The 17,114-nt window shown below is 49.2% G+C and overlaps 1 protein-coding gene across 2 annotated transcripts in view; it reads right to left on the reverse strand.

Moving 5' to 3' along the window:
• Window positions 1-1,750: 1,750 nt before the first annotated feature.
• Window positions 1,751-17,114, reverse strand: part of Agfg2 (ArfGAP with FG repeats 2) — a 34,194-nt gene continuing 18,830 nt past the window's right edge. Inside the window, exons 4-13 of one of the 2 annotated variants that reach the window (XM_051205183.1) lie at window positions 13,785-13,938; window positions 12,819-12,972; window positions 11,405-11,530; window positions 10,422-10,454; window positions 6,646-6,766; window positions 6,372-6,454; window positions 6,186-6,266; window positions 4,849-4,977; window positions 3,289-3,374; window positions 1,751-2,545 (exon numbers count right to left, since the gene is read on the reverse strand). In XM_051205183.1, the coding sequence (XP_051061140.1) occupies window positions 2,492-2,545; window positions 3,289-3,374; window positions 4,849-4,977; window positions 6,186-6,266; window positions 6,372-6,454; window positions 6,646-6,766; window positions 10,422-10,454; window positions 11,405-11,530; window positions 12,819-12,972; window positions 13,785-13,938 (1,021 nt within the window). In that variant the 3' untranslated portion in view covers window positions 1,751-2,491. The remainder of the gene's footprint in view (window positions 2,546-3,288; window positions 3,375-4,848; window positions 4,978-6,185; window positions 6,267-6,371; window positions 6,455-6,645; window positions 6,767-10,421; window positions 10,455-11,404; window positions 11,531-12,818; window positions 12,973-13,784; window positions 13,939-17,114) is intronic. The other variant, XM_051205184.1, reaches the window with a different exon arrangement.

Below are 17,114 nucleotides of genomic sequence, written 5' to 3' on the forward strand. Positions count from 1 at the left end.
ATGAGGGGAAAGGGAAGCACCAGAAACAGAGATGTGGCTCTTTGGGGAGTGTGCTTGCCCGCCATGCATGAAGCCTGGGCCTGATCACCAGCACCTCAGAGAACCATGGTAGCGCTTCATTAATTTGGTCATACTTGGTTACACAGTGAATCTGAGGCCAGCCCAGGCTACACAGCCAGTTCCAGGCAAGTCAGACCTACATAGGGCTCAAAAACAGCAGCAGCAAAAAGCAGGCAGGACAGAGGAAACCTTAGTGTTTGGAGGCTGAGACAGCAGGATTAAGAGTCTGAGGGTAGCCTGAGCTACACTGACTTGGTGGTGGTGGGGGGAACAGTGACACTAAGGATGACCAAAACAAACAAACAAAAAAAAAACAAAACAACAAAAAAAAAAATTCAGAAGGGAAACAGAAAAAATGGAAAAATCTGGTACAAAGGCTAGGGGCCAGCTGGGTGCTCTCCCTCCTCCCCCCTTCCCAGAAAAGTAGGAAACAGTGAGGGACTGAATCTTCTTGTAAAGAGGGAAGGCTAGGTCTGGCTTAGCAAATAGTTAAGAGCTAGAAATCTTTCCAGAAAACTCTATAAAGCAAAGAAACTGATAACCTAATTCCCCCATCCCTTTGCTGGTCCCTGTGGAAGGCCCAGAGAAATCCTAAGAATGAATAGTCTAAAGGGCTAGGAACTCTTGGCTGAGGTCTGAAAGGCGGGGCCTCTCCAGGCCTGCTGGGGTAAACGGCAAGGCCAAGGCCCAGGTCTCTTCTCAAGGGGACAGAGGAGGATTTATCCCAGGCACAAACAGCCCAAACACCTGGCTGCTGACACAACAGCCCCAGGTGAGGACCTGCAGACAGCAGCGCTGAGAACTCTGGTGGCGGCGGGGTCCTGTTTACTTACCAAATCCCTGCGGCACCTGTGTCCCTGCCTGCCCCATGACACTAGCTCCAGCTCCAGATTGGGGGCCCTCACTGTCCCTTCCTCTTGCTAACAGAGGGTACACAGTTCAGCCTTTGGCAGAGGTCACATGTTTATCAGCCCAGACAGTGCAGATCGGAAGAGCCAAGTCAAGGATCAGTGGTGTTGACTGACTGTGTCCACTCCAGCTGGCACAAAGCAAGACACCGAGAGCCATTTTTTTCTTTCAGATGCAGTCTTTTCCAACATTGCCTCCAAACAAGCTTTGGTGCAGATATCTGGGAGCAGCGGGAGGAATGTGAAGAAAGAACAAATTCCCCAGCCAATCGCAGACCTTTTCATTACAAACCCTAGGCTCTAGGGTACATGTTCATGGATGTTTGCATGTGTTGTGGAGAGAATGAGGACATGGCTATCCTCTCTCTACCCCTTGGGCTCCAGGTTCGATTATCCAGGCACAGACAGGGGTCATCTTATACCTCAAATTCGTAGGAGGATTCTAACACTGAGCCACACCCCAGCCCCTCACTGGGGGATTCTAGGCCTGGCTCTACCACTCAACTACATGCTGAGCCCTCTTTTTTACTTTTTATCTTTTTACTTCATTTTGAGACAGTCTCGCTAAGCTACCCAAACCAGTCTTGAACTCCCTCTATAGCCCAGGCTAGCTTTGAACTTGTGATCCTCCTATCTCAGTCGCCCAAGTTCTAGGATTACAGGCCTGTGCCAAGCTCAGCTCCATCCCCCAAGTTGTCTGAGAGAGGAAGAATGGCTGAGTGTATATCTGTTTACGTGTATGTGTGTGTGTGTGTGTGTGTGTGTATCTATATATATCTATATATGTATGTATATAATAGGCTATATTAGAAAATTCTCTATTTATAAATATAAAACACTGGTATCCAAACATGACACAGCTAACTAAAGTGCTTGAAAGGAGCTGGGCACATACACTCTGTAGGTAAACCTCCCACATCTGAGTGCCAGGATGGGGGCAGCCTGGGAAGGAGAATGGAGATGGAGGAAGGAAAACAAAAGTACTGGACACCAGAAGCTTCCCAGTCCCAGGGCTGTCTGCTGGCTGTCAACACCAGGCTTCCTCTTTACCCTACATTCCCGGCTTTGCTTCTGTCTGGGAGGAGTGAGGCAGCTTTGGAAGGTTGGGTGTGGAGCAGCTGCTCCCTCAGGGGAAGGCTGCTAACTTCTCTTGCCACAGGCCAGGAGGGATAGGATAGAGGGCTATCTTCATACTTAATAATTTGACAGAAATACACGCTGTGGAGCCTCCTGGTAAGGGTGTCTTTGTTCCTTCTGGGCTTCTTTCTGGGTAGGTGACAGTAAGCAAGGAGGAAGCCTCTGAGAGGCAGACCAGGAGGCCACAGTCTGATTCATCCACAGCCTCAGGCTACTGGTCAGGACCTCCCCTCTTCCCGGTTCCCTAACCCTGCAAACCAGGCCCAAACCCAGCCTCAGACCCACAGACATGCCCCACAGGCCGATGGTCACCAGAGCTCTAAGGAGACGGAAGAGCCTCCCCCTCCAAGTAGGGGAGAGCCCTTTCTTCCCCCAAGGACACAGTGCTACAAGAATGGGTTTGTGGTTGGAGGTTTGGAGGCAAATGCTGAGGCTCCAGTCTGGAAAGAAAGAGCAAAAGGTTAATAGGTTAGACTGCTGGAAGCCACAGAACATAACTGTGCTCAAGGATCAACAGAGCAAGGGAGATGGATGGGAGGTGGAGCGAGTGGGGTCCAGAGTGGCCCTGTGTGGTGATGCACACCCGAGATCCCAGCATTCAGAAGGCTGAGGCGGCAGGGCCATGAGGTCTAGGCCAGCCTGAGCTACAAAGTGTGACCCAGTCTCAAAAAAGGGGCAGGAGGGAGGCTGGAGAGATGGCTCAGTGGTTCAGAGCACTGGCTGTTGTCTCAGAGGACCCGGGTTCAATTCCCAGCATCCACGTGGCAGCTCACAACTGTCTCCAGGGACCTAACACCCGTACACAGGCAGAACACCAATGCACAACAAATAAATTCTTAAGAGACGATTCTCAGGGTAAAAGTGCTTGCTATGCAAGCAGGAGCACCAATCGACACCCAGGAAAGAGGCTGCTGGCTCACTCATACACCTGCAACCCCAGGGTTGTGGGGACAGTGAAAGGAAGTTTGGCCACCAGTCTAGCTGGGTGATACAGAAGGACCGCCAAAAGACACCTCCTTTGGTATCGGTGGGTGCATGGTCACGTGCGCGCACGCGCGCATACACACACACACACACACACACACACACACACACACATGCACAAGCAGATGGGATCTTAGTTATATCCCACATTACCATCTGCTGGAAAGATGCGTCTCCAGTGTCACAGTGCAGTACTCACCATGAAGGGATTGGTAGAGATCCCAGGCGCCTGGCTCAGAGGCCTCTGCCCCAGCTTGGAGGTTCCCAAATCACAAAAAGAAGAGCCTAAGAGGCAAGAACAATACTTTGGCTGAGTGTATCTGTCACCTTCCTGGAGGGGAGCCATTTGCGACATCCGCAGAGAACACCCAGGAGAGACCCTTCCGGAATTCTCGAAAGGAAAGTATGGAGTCGCCAGGTCTATAGCTCATCTGGTCCCCCACTAGTCAGAAAGAGTTTCTGTGTCTGCAAAATTCAGGCACCCCTCCCCCCATAGGTTTGTTTTCCTGAGATTCAAGCAACTATGGGCTGAAAAAATATCTTTAAAAATGTTTTGGCCAGGCAGTTGTGGTGTACAACTTTAATCTCAACACTCAGGAGGCAGGGCCAGGTAATCTTTTAGTTCAAGGCCAGCCTGGTCTACAGAGTGAGTTCCAGGACAGTTAGGGCTACATAGAGACCTCATCTCAAAAACAACACCCCCCAAAAATACATATTTAAAAATATTTAAAGTTGTATTTATGTGTGTGTGTGCACGCATGTATGGGTGTGCATGGATGTGCACAGTGGTTAAGAGCATATGTTACTCTTGCAGAGGACCCAAGTTGGGTTCCCAGTATCCACATGGGATAACTCACAAATAATAACTTCAGTTCCAAAGATTCTGATACCTTTTTCTGGTCTCTGTGTTCAGAGACACACAAACATATAAGTAATTAAATTTAAAAATTAAGACCCTGAGCCAGGCAGTGGTGGCACACACCTTTAGTCCCAGCATTCGAGAGGAAGGGGCAGGTGGATCTCTGATTTCGGGGCCAACCTGGTCTAGAGAGTGAGTTCCAGGACAGCTAGAACTACAGAGAAAATCCCTGTCTCGGACCAACCCCCACAAAACAAACAAACAAACAAACAAACAAACAAAAAAAAAACAAGGACACAGGTCACTCTTCTAGAGGACCAGGGTTCAAATCCCATTAGGAATAATGGTAGCTCAAACCATTTGCAGCTCAGTACATGGGGTCTGATACCCTCTGCTGGCCTCTTTGGGCACTGCATGCACAAGTACCATCATGCAGGCAAAACACCCATACACACAAAATTAAAATTCCTCCTAAAAGGATATATATATGTATATGTATTTGTATATATATACATATATTTGTATGTATGTATATACACACACACACACATATACACAGAGAGGAAGGTGTGTGTTTGTGTGTGTGTAAATTCCTCCCTTCTTTATTGTACTGGGAATGAAACCCAGTGCCTCACTTACGCCAGGCAAGGGCTGTCTACCAGTGAGCTACATCTCTGGCCTCCTCAGTTTTGAGATGGAGTCTAAGTATCCAGTCAGGTCTTGAACTTACTGTAGCCTCTTGGGTGGCTGGGATTATAGTGTGCACACCAAGTGTGCAGGGACTCTGTGTAAATGACATGCCATTTACATAAAGAGCATGTGTGGGGTCCTGTGTGCCACACTGTACTAACATACAGTGGGAAGCATGGAGGAGATGGGGCTCACACCCAGCCCTCTTACCATTCTGCTGCTCGGTCAGTGCAGTCTGTGTGGGGAACATCGCTGCAGGAAAGGGGCTGGCAAATGCCCCTGTGGGTGGCACTGGCTGGAGGAGGCCAGGCCCAACACTGCTCATCCCGAAGCCAGGCCCTGTGGAGTCAGAGATGGGAGGAGGCTCAGGTGAACTTCAGGCAGGAGAGAGGACAACAGGTTTTCCCCCCAATCGGGAAATGGGGTCACTTTTTCCACAGTGGAAGGACCTTGAATGAATACAGAGATTCATTCAGTGTCCCCAATTCCCCCCAGAAGCTACCAACCCTGTGATCTCCCTGCACCCGGGGCTCTTGGCTAGGCGGGCACAGTTCTTGTGAACCGCACCAAACTGGGCCCTTTAAAAATAACAGAGACAAGGTGAATCGTGACTGTTCTCATTCCCTGTCTTCCCCCACTCTCCCAAGCTGTCCTTGAACTCTGTATGTAAAGATGACCTTGAACTCCAATCCTCACCTCTGCATCCCTAGTGCTGGGATGACAGACCTGTGCCACCCTGCTCAGCTCCACCTTGATCCCTAGAGTGGACATGGTACCCATCTCACAGGGCCACTGAGAGAGCTAAGGGATTCGAAGCACCCAGCACGCATGTAGCTCAGCTTTCTCTAGGTGGTCTCCTTCTCTTCCTGGCCCCGGGACTTCATCCAGCTAAGGGAATTTGAGGAGTCTGAGGGTACACTACAGAGGCTGTGGGGGGTAAGTGGAAGGCGCTGCAAGGCCTTGCTGAGAAGGACAGGGATAAGGATCTGTGTTTCACTGTGATTCTCTGGTACCTTAGGCTTGGGGCACTGATGGGGGTAAAGGGTGGATGCCCCAAGGGATCTGGATAGGGGATGCAAACAGCATCATGACACCGTCGGCCAATGGGAACACACGCTTCAGAAACGACTAGGAAAAAGGCATGTTGTTCTCCCTCTTCCCTCCCTCTTCTCCACCCACCCCTTCCTTCTTCTTTCTCTTCCTTTTATTTTTGAGAAAGGGTCACTTTATATAGACCAGGGGTGGCCTGGACCATTCTGTATACCCCAGTCTGTCCTTGAACTTGTGATCCTCTTAGGCAGTACTGGTACTGGGCGTGGGGGCACCATCATGCCTGACCTGTGTGATTTTTCTGTGAGATTCTGTTTGTTATGGCATGGACGCTTCTACTTTCAGCCCACTGGGTGGCTTGGCTCTGTAGATGGACGTGGCCTGGGCTGGTGGACACAGGTGGGGAGTTGTGGGTGGCTGACTACTCTTTGGTAGCGAGAGGCACAGGGTCGGGGGACTCTGCACTCTAAAAAGGAGGAAGGCAGCTCTGGACTTACCCGAGGCCAGGCCATTGGGCTGGAACGGGTTGGTAGAAGGCAGCTGGGGTTGGGCAGGGGTGGTGAAGGGGTTGGTGAAGGCTGCACACAGTAGAGAGAGAGAGAGAGGGGTTGGAAAAAAGATGTTTTGAGTCCCCTCAATTCTGGGGCTGCGTCTCCCACCCAGGTCTCCAGGGGTAGACTCACCTCCAAAGGTTAGTCCTGCATTGCCGTGGACACCTGGCACAGCCGACTGTAATGCAGGAACCTGGCTGGGCATCCCGAAGACACTGTGGCACAGGGAGAGAGGTGGGAATGGGCATCCTCCAGGAAGAACAGAGCAAGGGGACAAGCCCACTGTGGAACCCCGGCCAGGCCAGGGAGCCGGGGGGAGGGGGAGTAACAAGTGCGCCATCAGGCGCTATCCGTCTGGGACAATGCCACCGACCTTCAGGTGAGTCACCTTCACGTCTGGACCCACCTGCCAGGGAGACCTCCAGCTGCCACCCTGGGTCCCAGGAGGCCACCCACATCTGCCAGGCTGTTGGGCTGAGTGGCAGCCGCAAGAGGAGCAACCCCGAATGCAGACATCTGGCTGCTCCCTGGACGACGAGATAAAACAAAGAAGCTGGATGAGACTGGATGCAAGGGGCAGGAGAGGGCATGGAGGTGGGGTGTGGAGGGTGAGGCGTGGAATGATGACAGGTAAGGCACCTCCTGGACTCTCTGAGCCAGCCCAGCTTTCCCATGACCACCTAGCGTGCCGGAGCGCATCTGCTGAACTCCTGGGTAAGGCAACCGCCCAGCCTTTCTAGCTCCCCGGTGCTGTAAACCACCACCCTTATCTTGGTTGTCTTCCTTCATGCCATACAGCTGGATCTGTCCTAGACAGGTGCCTGTCTGCCTGTCTCTTTAGCAAAATGGCATGCCGCTCTCTCTCTCTCTCTCTGAGACAGTTTCTCTGTAGCTTTGAAACCTGTCCTGGAACTCCCTCTGTCGACCAGGCTGGCCTCAAATTCACAGAGATGCACCTGCTCTGCCTCCTGATTGCTGCTGAGTGCTGGGATTAAAGGTGAATGCCACTACCAGCTGGCTCCTTCCTCTCTCTCTTTTTTTTCTTTTTCTTTCTTTTCTTTTCTTTTTATTTTTTTGAGACAGGATCTCAATATATAGCCCAGGGTGTCCTTGAACTCTCCTCTATCCCCTTGTCTCAGCCTCCTAAGTGCTGGGCTTACAAGTATGCCTGGAATATATAGGGCTAGGGACTTGGTCTAGGACTTTGTGTGTATAAGATAAACACTATCAACTGAGTGATAGTCCTAGCTCCTAATTATTTAAAAAAATTTAATTAGTTAGCTGGGCAATGGTGATACACACCTTTAATCTCAGCATTCAGAAGGCAGAGGCAGGCCCATGTCTGAATTTGAGGTTAGCCTGGTCTACAGTTTCAGGAATCTCGGATCTGTGTACTTAGGTAAGTGCCCTACTATGGAGCTATGTCCCAAGCCTTTCATGTTTTCAGACGGGGTCTCACTGCGTAGCCCAGGTAAACCTCCAACTTGTAGCAATCCTACTCAGCTTCCTGAGTGTTGGGAGGCCACCACACTCAGTACCCCCTCCCCCACCCCCAGTGGTGCCGGGTAGGGAACCAGGCATTGTGGACAATAGGTAAGTACTCTGCCACCAAGTCACATTCCAGTTCCGTTCTGGTTTCTTTCAGATACCCCAACACTGTAATTTGAATTTCTATGCTCTGCTTCCTCAAAAGTCTGTATTTCTCTCTCTCTCTCTCTCTCTCTCACTCTCTCTCTCTCTCTCTCTCTCTCACTTTCTCTCTTTGAACACTTATTTGTGTGTGGGTGTGAGTGTTTTTTCCACAGGTTCTGGAGATCGAACTTGGGTCACCAGGCTTGCACAGCAAGCGCCTTTAACTCACTGAGTCATCTCGATAGCCCCCATCCAGGCTTCTAACCACAGGATATGAGGCAGGTAGATCTGGGTCGTGCTTTTCCCCTGCCTGCCTGACTCAGAGCACACGGGGTTTCTGAGCGAGAGAAGGAACGCAGCTACCTCCAGGAATGAGTCAACTCTTCGGTGCTGCCTGGGTCTCCATGTTCCAGCCGCTTCCCCAGAGAGTGAGCTTTTTCCACCCTCGCTGACTCACAGTCTGGGAAGTGCTTCCCTCTGAACACTAGAGGGCAGAGCTGGGCTTAAAACTCAGGTCACCCATGGAGCCATCTCCAGCTCCAAAGCAGCCGCAGTTTAATATTCTTTTTTTTTTTTTTTTTTTTTTTTTGCATAGCGGGGTGCAGATGGAGAACAGAGGACTCACACTAGCTGGTCCTCTTGTCCCATCATGTGGGCTCTAGGGATCAAACTCAGGTCACTGGGCTTGGCGGCAAATGCTTTTTTACCCACTGGGCCATCTCGTTGGCCTCAAGTCACTACATGTTTAGCAACCTCCCTTTTGTACACTCTTCTGGCCTACACAAATAAAACCCAGCCTAACAGGGCAGTGGTGGCGCACGCCTTTAATCCCAGCACTTGGGTGGCAGAGGCAGGCAGATCTCTGTGAGTTCGAGGCCAGCCTGATCTACAGAGCGAGTTCCAGAACAGCCAGGGTTGTTACACGGAGAAACCCTGCCTCGCAAAACTAAAAACAAATAATACAACCCAGCAACCTGTCAAAAGAGCTACCCACCTCTCAAAATTTCTCAGCAAGTCCAACAGATCTCTTTGTTCCTTGTGTTGCTGAGAATGGACTCCAGGGCCTCACATTTGCTAGGCAGGTGCTTTACCTCTGAGCTACCTCCTGTCTGAACAGCTCTACTTCATCTTAGCCAAGTGCACAGTGAGGACCTTCCTTCCCATAGTGGCAGGATATGGGTTAGGGTATAGACTATCTGCGGTTAGAGACATCCAGGCCTGATGCCTTGGGAGGGCTGCGAGTCTCGGGACTTTCTTCTTGCTATCTTTCTTCTTCCAGATAGAGACCAGCTCTATCTGGGATGCAATCAGTTGTGTTATAGGCAGGCATCTCCCCAGCCCTTGCCCTCTCTGTGTCTTTTCAGACAGGGTCTCACGTATTTCAGGCTGGCCTCGAACCCCCTATGTAGGTGATGAACTCAAACTGCTGAGTGCCAGGATGATAGGCCTGGCCTGCCATGCCTGACTTATGTGATGATAAGGACCAAACCTAGAGTTGTGGACAAGCTAGGCAAGCACCATACCAACCTAACTATAAATAAAAACAAAATAAAAATTAAAACATTAAAAACCTCCCTTAAATTTCTGAATCTTCTTCGAATCCCCCATGACAGCACCCCTTACCAGCAGGAAGTAGTTTGGAAAGAACAACGCCCAAATTCCCAAATACTGTGTATAAATGTTTGTTTTCATTTAAATGGACTTTGTTATATAAAATAAATTTAAAAAAATTAAAAAAAAAAAAAACAAACCAAAAAACCTCCCTTAATTCAAGGCCAATATAGACAACTTAGATTTTGGTTAGAACTAAAAATGATGAGGGATATAATTCAGTAGTAAAGTGCTTTACTACATTCCTCAGTGAGTACCTTGGGGCATGACTCAGTGGTAGAGCACCTGCCTAGAATCCCCCAGTGAGGGGCTGGGGATGTGGCTCAGTGGTAGAGCACCTGCCTAGAATCCCCCAGTGAGGGGCTGGGGATGTGGCTCAGTGGTAGAGCACCTGCCTAGACTCACCCAGTGAGGGGCTGGGGGTGTAGCTCAGTGGTAGAATACAGTAGGAGTAGCTCAGAATGATTGCTTGAAACTGATGTTCAATTCCCAGTACCACAAAATCAATCAATCAACCAACCAACCAATCAATCAATCAATCAATCAAAACCAAAGCAAAGCAGCCCTACAGTTCTGAGTGGCACATTGTGTATGTTAAGGGCAGAGTCAGGAAATCTTAGTTCTGCCATTCTGTGTTGCACAATTACATCATCCGTTTTATAATGCTATATTTTTTTCATTCTGGTGATAGAATCTAATTACACACTTTACCATACATTGGCTACCTTTTTAAATTTATTTTTGAGACAGGGTTTCACTAAGTAGCCCTTGTTGGCCAGGTACCAACTCTGTAGACCAGGTTGGCCTTGAACTCACAAAGATCTGCCTGCCTCTGCTTCCTGAGTCCTGGGATTAAAGGTGTGTACCATCACTGCCGGCTACACTTCTAAAGACTTCAGAGGACCTTAAGTAGGCTGAGGGCTGCAGAGAAGGACTCACCAAAGCTGTAACTTCCAGTAAGCATCCGATTGGCTGCCAATGAGGGTGGAGAACGGAAAGGGAGGGCAAAGGAGGAAAGGAGAGAGTGAGTCATTGGCTTGTCCCTAGGCATCTGGTTTCTACAGCCCCTCAGCTGCCAAATCCTGGTGTCCAGAGCAGCCAAAGGAAGAAAGACAGCCTTAGGGCTATGGAGACCCGTGTCTGGGGGCTTGGGAAAGAACTGGAGGCTTGAAAGGGATCCAGGGTCTCCTGTGATTCCTAAAAACACAACCCTTGGTTTTGAAGATCTTTGATCTTGGAAAGGTTGGGTGCGGATGTCTGGGGATTATCTTGAACTTGACCTAGCCACTTGACCCTTTGGGGCAGGATATTGCAGACAATGAGAACAGGATGCACACATTTTTTTTTATAGGACTCGGGTCTCCAGAATTTCCAGTCAGAAATTTTCTGCCTGGGTCGGAGGAGCAGCGAGATGGCTTAGCAGGTAAGGACACTTGTTATTCAAATCTGAAGTCCTGAGTTCGGTCCCCAGGAGCACTCATGTAAGTTGTCATATGACCTCTACATGAGTGCCATGGCAATCAGGGGCCTGCCTGAGTGTGCATGCACACATGCAAATATGTAAAATGAAATATTTTTTAAAAAATAAGAAAGAAAATTTTTGTTCCAGGACAGGCTCCAAAGTAATACAGAAAAGCCCTGTCTCGGGGCCAAAAAAAAAAAAGGAAAAGAACAGAAAGAAAGAAAATCGTCTTGGGGTAGAATCTGTGCTGACTATGTAGCAATTCTCCTCATGTGAAAAAATAGAACCACAGTGCCCTCTGTCCATGAGTGGCAGCCCCCACACTTAACACCCTTCTGGCGGAAGCAGTTTTTTATGTCTCCTTTATAGTCAACGGGATGTGAAGGAAGGAAGGGAGGGTGATGCATGGAAATGGACAGCTGATGCTGACAGAGAAGCAAGAAAAGATGAGGCAGCTTACCTCCAGGGGCTGGCTGGGCCTGGAATGGGGCTTGGACCGATGGAGGGAGGCTTCCAAAGGCGGAAGTGCCAGGGCTACTGCTGAAGGCATCGAAGTTGGCAAAGCCTCCATGGGAAGGAGTCTGGCCTGTAGGTGGAGGGAATACAACACAGCCAGATGTGTTGGTGTCTTAGGGTCTCCACTGCTGTGAAGAGACATCATGACCACGCACAGCAACTCTTACAAAGAAAGACATTTAATTGAGGCGGTGGCTTAGAGTTAGGAGGCTCAGTCCATTATCATCATGGCAGGGAACACGGTGGTGTGCAGGCAGACATAGGGCTGGCTCCATCTTAATCAGAAGGCAACAGGGAGTGGACTCACTGGAAATAGCCTGAGCACAGGAGACCTCAAAGCCGGCCCTCACGATGACGCACTTCCCCCAACAAGACCACACTCTCTCCAACAAAGCCATGCCTCCCTTTGGGGACCATTTCTTTTCAAACCACCATAGCTGGCTAGTTTGCTAACATCATTTAGTAAGAGGAACCTCAAATTGAGAAAGAGCTTCCCCCAGACACCGTGGTGCACACGCTTAATCCCAGCATTTGGGAGGCAGAGGCAGGGGAGTCTCTGCATGTTCAAAGACAGCCTGGTCTATATAGTAAGTTCTAGGATGGCCAAGGCTATATAGAGACCTCCATCTCCACCCCATCAGCAGAACAAGAGGGGGGGGGGATGTACCTCCATCAGTCTGACCTGTGGGCAAGTCTATGGGGCATTTTCTTGACTAATATGGGAGGGCCCAGCCCGAAGAAAGCAGTACCACCTTGGGCAGAAAGCAGCCTGGGGGCTGGAGAGATGGCTCAATGGTTAAGAGCACTTGTTCTTGCAGGGGACTGGGGTTTGATGGCCAGCACTCACATGGTGACCCACAGCCATCTGTAACTCCAATTCCAAAGCCCTCTTCTGACTTCTGTGGGCACCAGGCATGTATGAGATGCACATACATACATATATGCAAAACATTTACACACAGAGTCAATAGATATTTTTAAAAAGTACATAAAGGTGGCTGGGAAGCAGAGAAACAACAGCCAAGGTAGTTCTCTGGCCTCTGAGTACACACACATGAACATGTACATGCACACACAAAAAGATGGGAATCAGCTTTTGATTCTCCAGCTTCAGGCATGCACCACTACACCCAGCTCCCTTCTTCCCAGCTTAGCAGAGATAAAGCAACCAAATGGGCTCTTTGACTGCTAAAGGAGGTGCTGGGAGCCCCCACTGATATGCTTTATGGCTAAACCCCAAAATACAGGCCATGCTGTCCCTTGGCCCCCATCCTGCCAGCCACATAGATGAGTCAGGCTCCAATGGACTTAATGTCTTTGCAGTATATATGGTGCAGACATATACAGGTGGCCCTTACCTCCAAAGGCTGGGAATGCGGCAAAGGCTGGTGCCATCTGGGGAGCGGCAAAGGGGTCCCCGCCGATATCGGCCAGCAGGTCAGTGCTGGCTTTCTTGGTGGATGGCTGGGAGCTCCTGGCCTGGGCTGTACGGGCCTGAGACTGGTTGACAGACTTGGAAAAGAATTGTGTGTGACAGTCAGAATCCCAGCCATGACCTGGGCCCCACCAGAGCCTCCCATGCTGCCCCCAGTTAAGCAGAGAGAAGGCAAACTAAGTTGGTCCCCTCAGCTGAGAGGCTTCTCATGAAGAAGTCACCTAAGTGTCTCTCTCTTTTTTTTTTTTTCTTCTTTTTGCTTTTGTTTTTTGAGATAGGGCTTCTCTGTGTAGCCCTGGCTGTCTAGGCACTCACGCTGTAGACCAGGCTGTCCTCAAACTCACAGAGATCCACCTGCCTTTGCCTCCCGAGTGCTGGGATTAAAGGTGTGAACTACCACCACCCTGGCTCTCTTCCTTTTAGTTTTACATGTATGGGTGTTTTGTCTGCATTTATACATGTATACCATGTGTGTACCTGGTGCCCCCAGAACTCTAAGCACCTCATGTAACTCAGCCAATCCTCTCTCAGAACATTGGCCCCAAGAATCAGGTATCTGAGAGCACGCAGAGGCAGCCCTAGGATGCTTGGCATTGTGCTGCTCCGTGGCTAGGAGTTCTCACTTCTGCATCTTTGCTGGATACAGGAAGCACTGTCCCAGATCCTCGGAAGGGAGGGTCAGGGCTGAGGTCATTAGGCACCACTTCCTGCTGGGGTCCCAGATACCAGATGCAAGCTAGAGGAAGCAGCAGGGCTGAGAATCAACTTCCAGCTCCTGGACTGCGGGTCTGCCAAATCCAGGAGAACTGATGTAGGAAAGTGACGTCCCTGTCCCCCACAATCTAAACCAAACCTCAGTGGGAATGGGAGGATCAGGTTGGAGCGTCACCTGGCTCGAAGAGGAGGCAGCATCAGAGAGAGATGGCACAGGGTCTCCCAGAAGTGTCCGCACGGGCTTCCCGTCCGGGGCAGAGCCCTGGACAGGGGTGGAGGCACTGCCTTTGCTGTAAGATGGTCCTTTGACTTGCTCCGGGGGTACGTACCTGTGAGAAAGAACAGTTATGCTGTGAAAGAGAGAAAACCTAGGACTGTGCTTAGCTCAGGTGGCTGAGAAAACACAAGTGACAGGTTCTTTTTTTGTGCATAAAAAGAATTTAGTGATCTAACAATGTTCTCTTGAGTGTGCCTTTCCTCTTTTGCAATCTGGGCTTTGTGCATGCAAGGTAAGTGCTCTACCACTGAGCCACACCCCAGTCCCTCCCTCACTGGGGGATTCTAGGCAGGTGCTCTACCACTGAGCCACACCCCCAGACCACTTGGACAGGATCTACCATACCCAGCTGCCCATGGGGTATCTTAATGCACCTTTCTTTATGTTAGAGTTTATTATTATTATTATTATTATTATTATTATTATTATTATTATTATTGTGTGTGTGTGCGCGCGCACGTGTGTGCCACATGTGCAAGCACAGGTGTACAAGCATGTGTGTCACTGAAGATCAGAGGACAAGCTGTCTCATTCCACCGTGTGAGTCCCTGTGACTGAACTCAGGCAGGTGGGTCATCAGGTGCCTTTACCTGCTAAGCTTTCTTGCCATTACTGTTTTGACGTCTTGAGACTGTGTTACTAAATACCCATAAATGACTTAAGTGATCCTCCTGCCTCAATCCCAGACTGCTGGGATTCCAGGTGTATACTACTGTGCCCAGATTTTGATAAATATTTCCTTCAGGTTTCTCTGGGTTGTGGTTATTTTCTACTCTTTTAAAGATTTTTTTTTTTCAAGACAGGGTTTTAATATGCAACCTTGACTGTCCTAGAACTCGCTCTATAGACCAGGCTAGCTTCAAACTCATAGAGCTCTGTCTACCTCTGCCTCCCAAGTGCTTGAATTAAAGGCCTGTATCACCACACCCAGATTCTTTTAAGAACTTTTAAATTATCATACATTAATTGTACAACATAACAAATTTTACCAGGTGGTGGTGGTGCACGCTTTTAATCCCAGTACTACGGAGGCAGAGGCAAGAAGACCTCTGCATTTAGGGCCAGCCAGGTCTACAGTGAATTAGTTCCAGGCTGGCCGAGGCTACATAGATGAACCCTGCCTCGAAAAATAAAACCATCCAAAAAACAAACAAAAAATGATTTCTTTCCTTCCTCTTTTGAGATCTCAAGCCATCTTGATTTTAAGAAGTCACACACGGGGATAGAGAGGTGGCTCAGTGGTTTAAGAGCACTGGCTACTCTTCCAGAGGACCTGAGTTCAATTCCAAAACCCACATGGCAGCTCACAGCTGTCTGTATCTCCAGTTCCAGGACTTCTGACACCTTCACACAGATATACATATAGCCAAAATGTCAATGCACATAAAAAACAAAACAAAACACAAAGATCTGGATGGAGCAGTTTTCTTATTTTCTAATTTCCTTTTTCTTTTCTTTAGAGCTTTATTAATTTATCTGATTTATATGAGTGCTCTATCTGCATACACACCAGAAGAGGGCACCAGATCTCATTACAGATGGTTGTGAGCCACCATGTGGGTGCTAGAAATTGAACTCAGATCTTCTGGAAGAGCAGCCAGTGCTCTTAACTGCTAAGCCATCCCTCCAGCCCCTCCAACTTCCATCTAGAGGCCCCTTTAACTTTCTGGGTTTCTCCCTGACTCTGTCTCTTAGTCTCTTAGTGCTAGGGATTGAAGACAGGGCCTTTCACAGGTTACACAGTAACCCTTTCTGCACTTTGAGACAGGGTCTCACTAAGTTGCCCAGGCTGGCCCTGAACTCCCCCTCCTCCTCCTCCCTCAGTCTCTGGAGTAGCTAGGATCATTGGCTGCATTACCAGATTTCCTTATTTCTCCCTCTCAGTTCTCCCTCCACAGAGAACAAGTCTATACCTTGTCCAACATGGAGCTCAGCCTGTCCTAACCTCTAGCTCCTGCTGGAGGAGAATCCCTCCCCACTCCCTGTATACAATCCTTATTCTGGAAGCATCTTAAAAGCTAGGACACTCCAGGGAAATGGTCTCAGGCTCAGTGGGTAAAGTGTTTGTTGTAGAACCATGAGGACTTGAGTTCAGACCCTCAGCATCCACATAAGGTCAGACATGGTGGCAAGTATATCTGTAACCCCAGCTCCACACCAGCAATTAGTCTAGCTAAACTGGCAAGTGCCAAGTTCATTGAAAGACCCTGCCTCAAAAACTGAAATGGAGAGCTGGTGATTTGGCTGGGTGGGTTAAGGTGCTTGCTGCCAAGCCTGACGATCTGAGTTCAATCCCTGAGACCCACCTGGAAGGAGAACCTGCTCCACAAATCTGTCCTCTGACCTCCACACAAGTGCCCTGGTACACACATGATGCACATGTGTATATACAGTATTCACTGAGCTGTAGAAACTAGGTGACATGGACAGACATGCCTCCTTGATACAATCATTCCCCCGACAGAGAGGACATCGAATCTGCAGGGTTAGGGCTAGGGATTTGGATCAGTGGGAGAACACCAGCCAAACATGCATGAAGTCCAGGTGTGGTGGTGAACACATGTAGTCTCAACCCTCAGAAGGCAACAGCAGGAGACTCTGAAGTTCAAGGTCATCCTTAGATATGCAGGGAAATCAGGGTTAGCCTGGACTACATATCTCAAACAGACAGAACTGCAGGGTTAGTGATGTACATAACAAATTCTTCTTTCATGTCAATTAGTTATTTCATTATTTTGAGATGGGGTCTCATGTAGCCCAGGCTTGCCCAAAGCTCACAAAGTAGCCAAGGATGACCTTGAATTTCTTTCTTTTTTCCTTTTGAGACAGGGTTTGTGTGTGTGTGTGTGTGTGTGTGTGTGTGTGTGTGTGTGTGTGTGTGTGTGTAGCTCTAGCTGTCCTGGAACTCGCTCTGTAGACCAGGCTGGCCTTGAACTCACAGAGATTCACCTGCCTCTGCCTCCTGAGTACTGAGACTAAAAGTGTGTGCTACCACTGCCTAGCTATGAACTTGAATTTCTGATCCTCCTGCCTCAGTCTTCCGAGAACTGGGATGACAGGCATGGGCTAATATGCCCAGTTTCAATTTGTGACTTTGAGGTCAGAATTTAACAGGAATTGAGTCTGGGAGTTGGGGTGAGGAAAAGACAGAGTCAAAGCCTGCTCTTAGGGAAATGCCAGCAACGCTCTGCATATGGGACTGCCTTGGACACATGCCTCCTTTTTCCC

Source organism: Phodopus roborovskii, unplaced genomic scaffold (genome assembly GCF_943737965.1).
Source record: "Phodopus roborovskii unplaced genomic scaffold, PHOROB, whole genome shotgun sequence".
In the NCBI taxonomy this organism is placed as follows: Eukaryota; Metazoa; Chordata; class Mammalia; order Rodentia; family Cricetidae; genus Phodopus; species Phodopus roborovskii.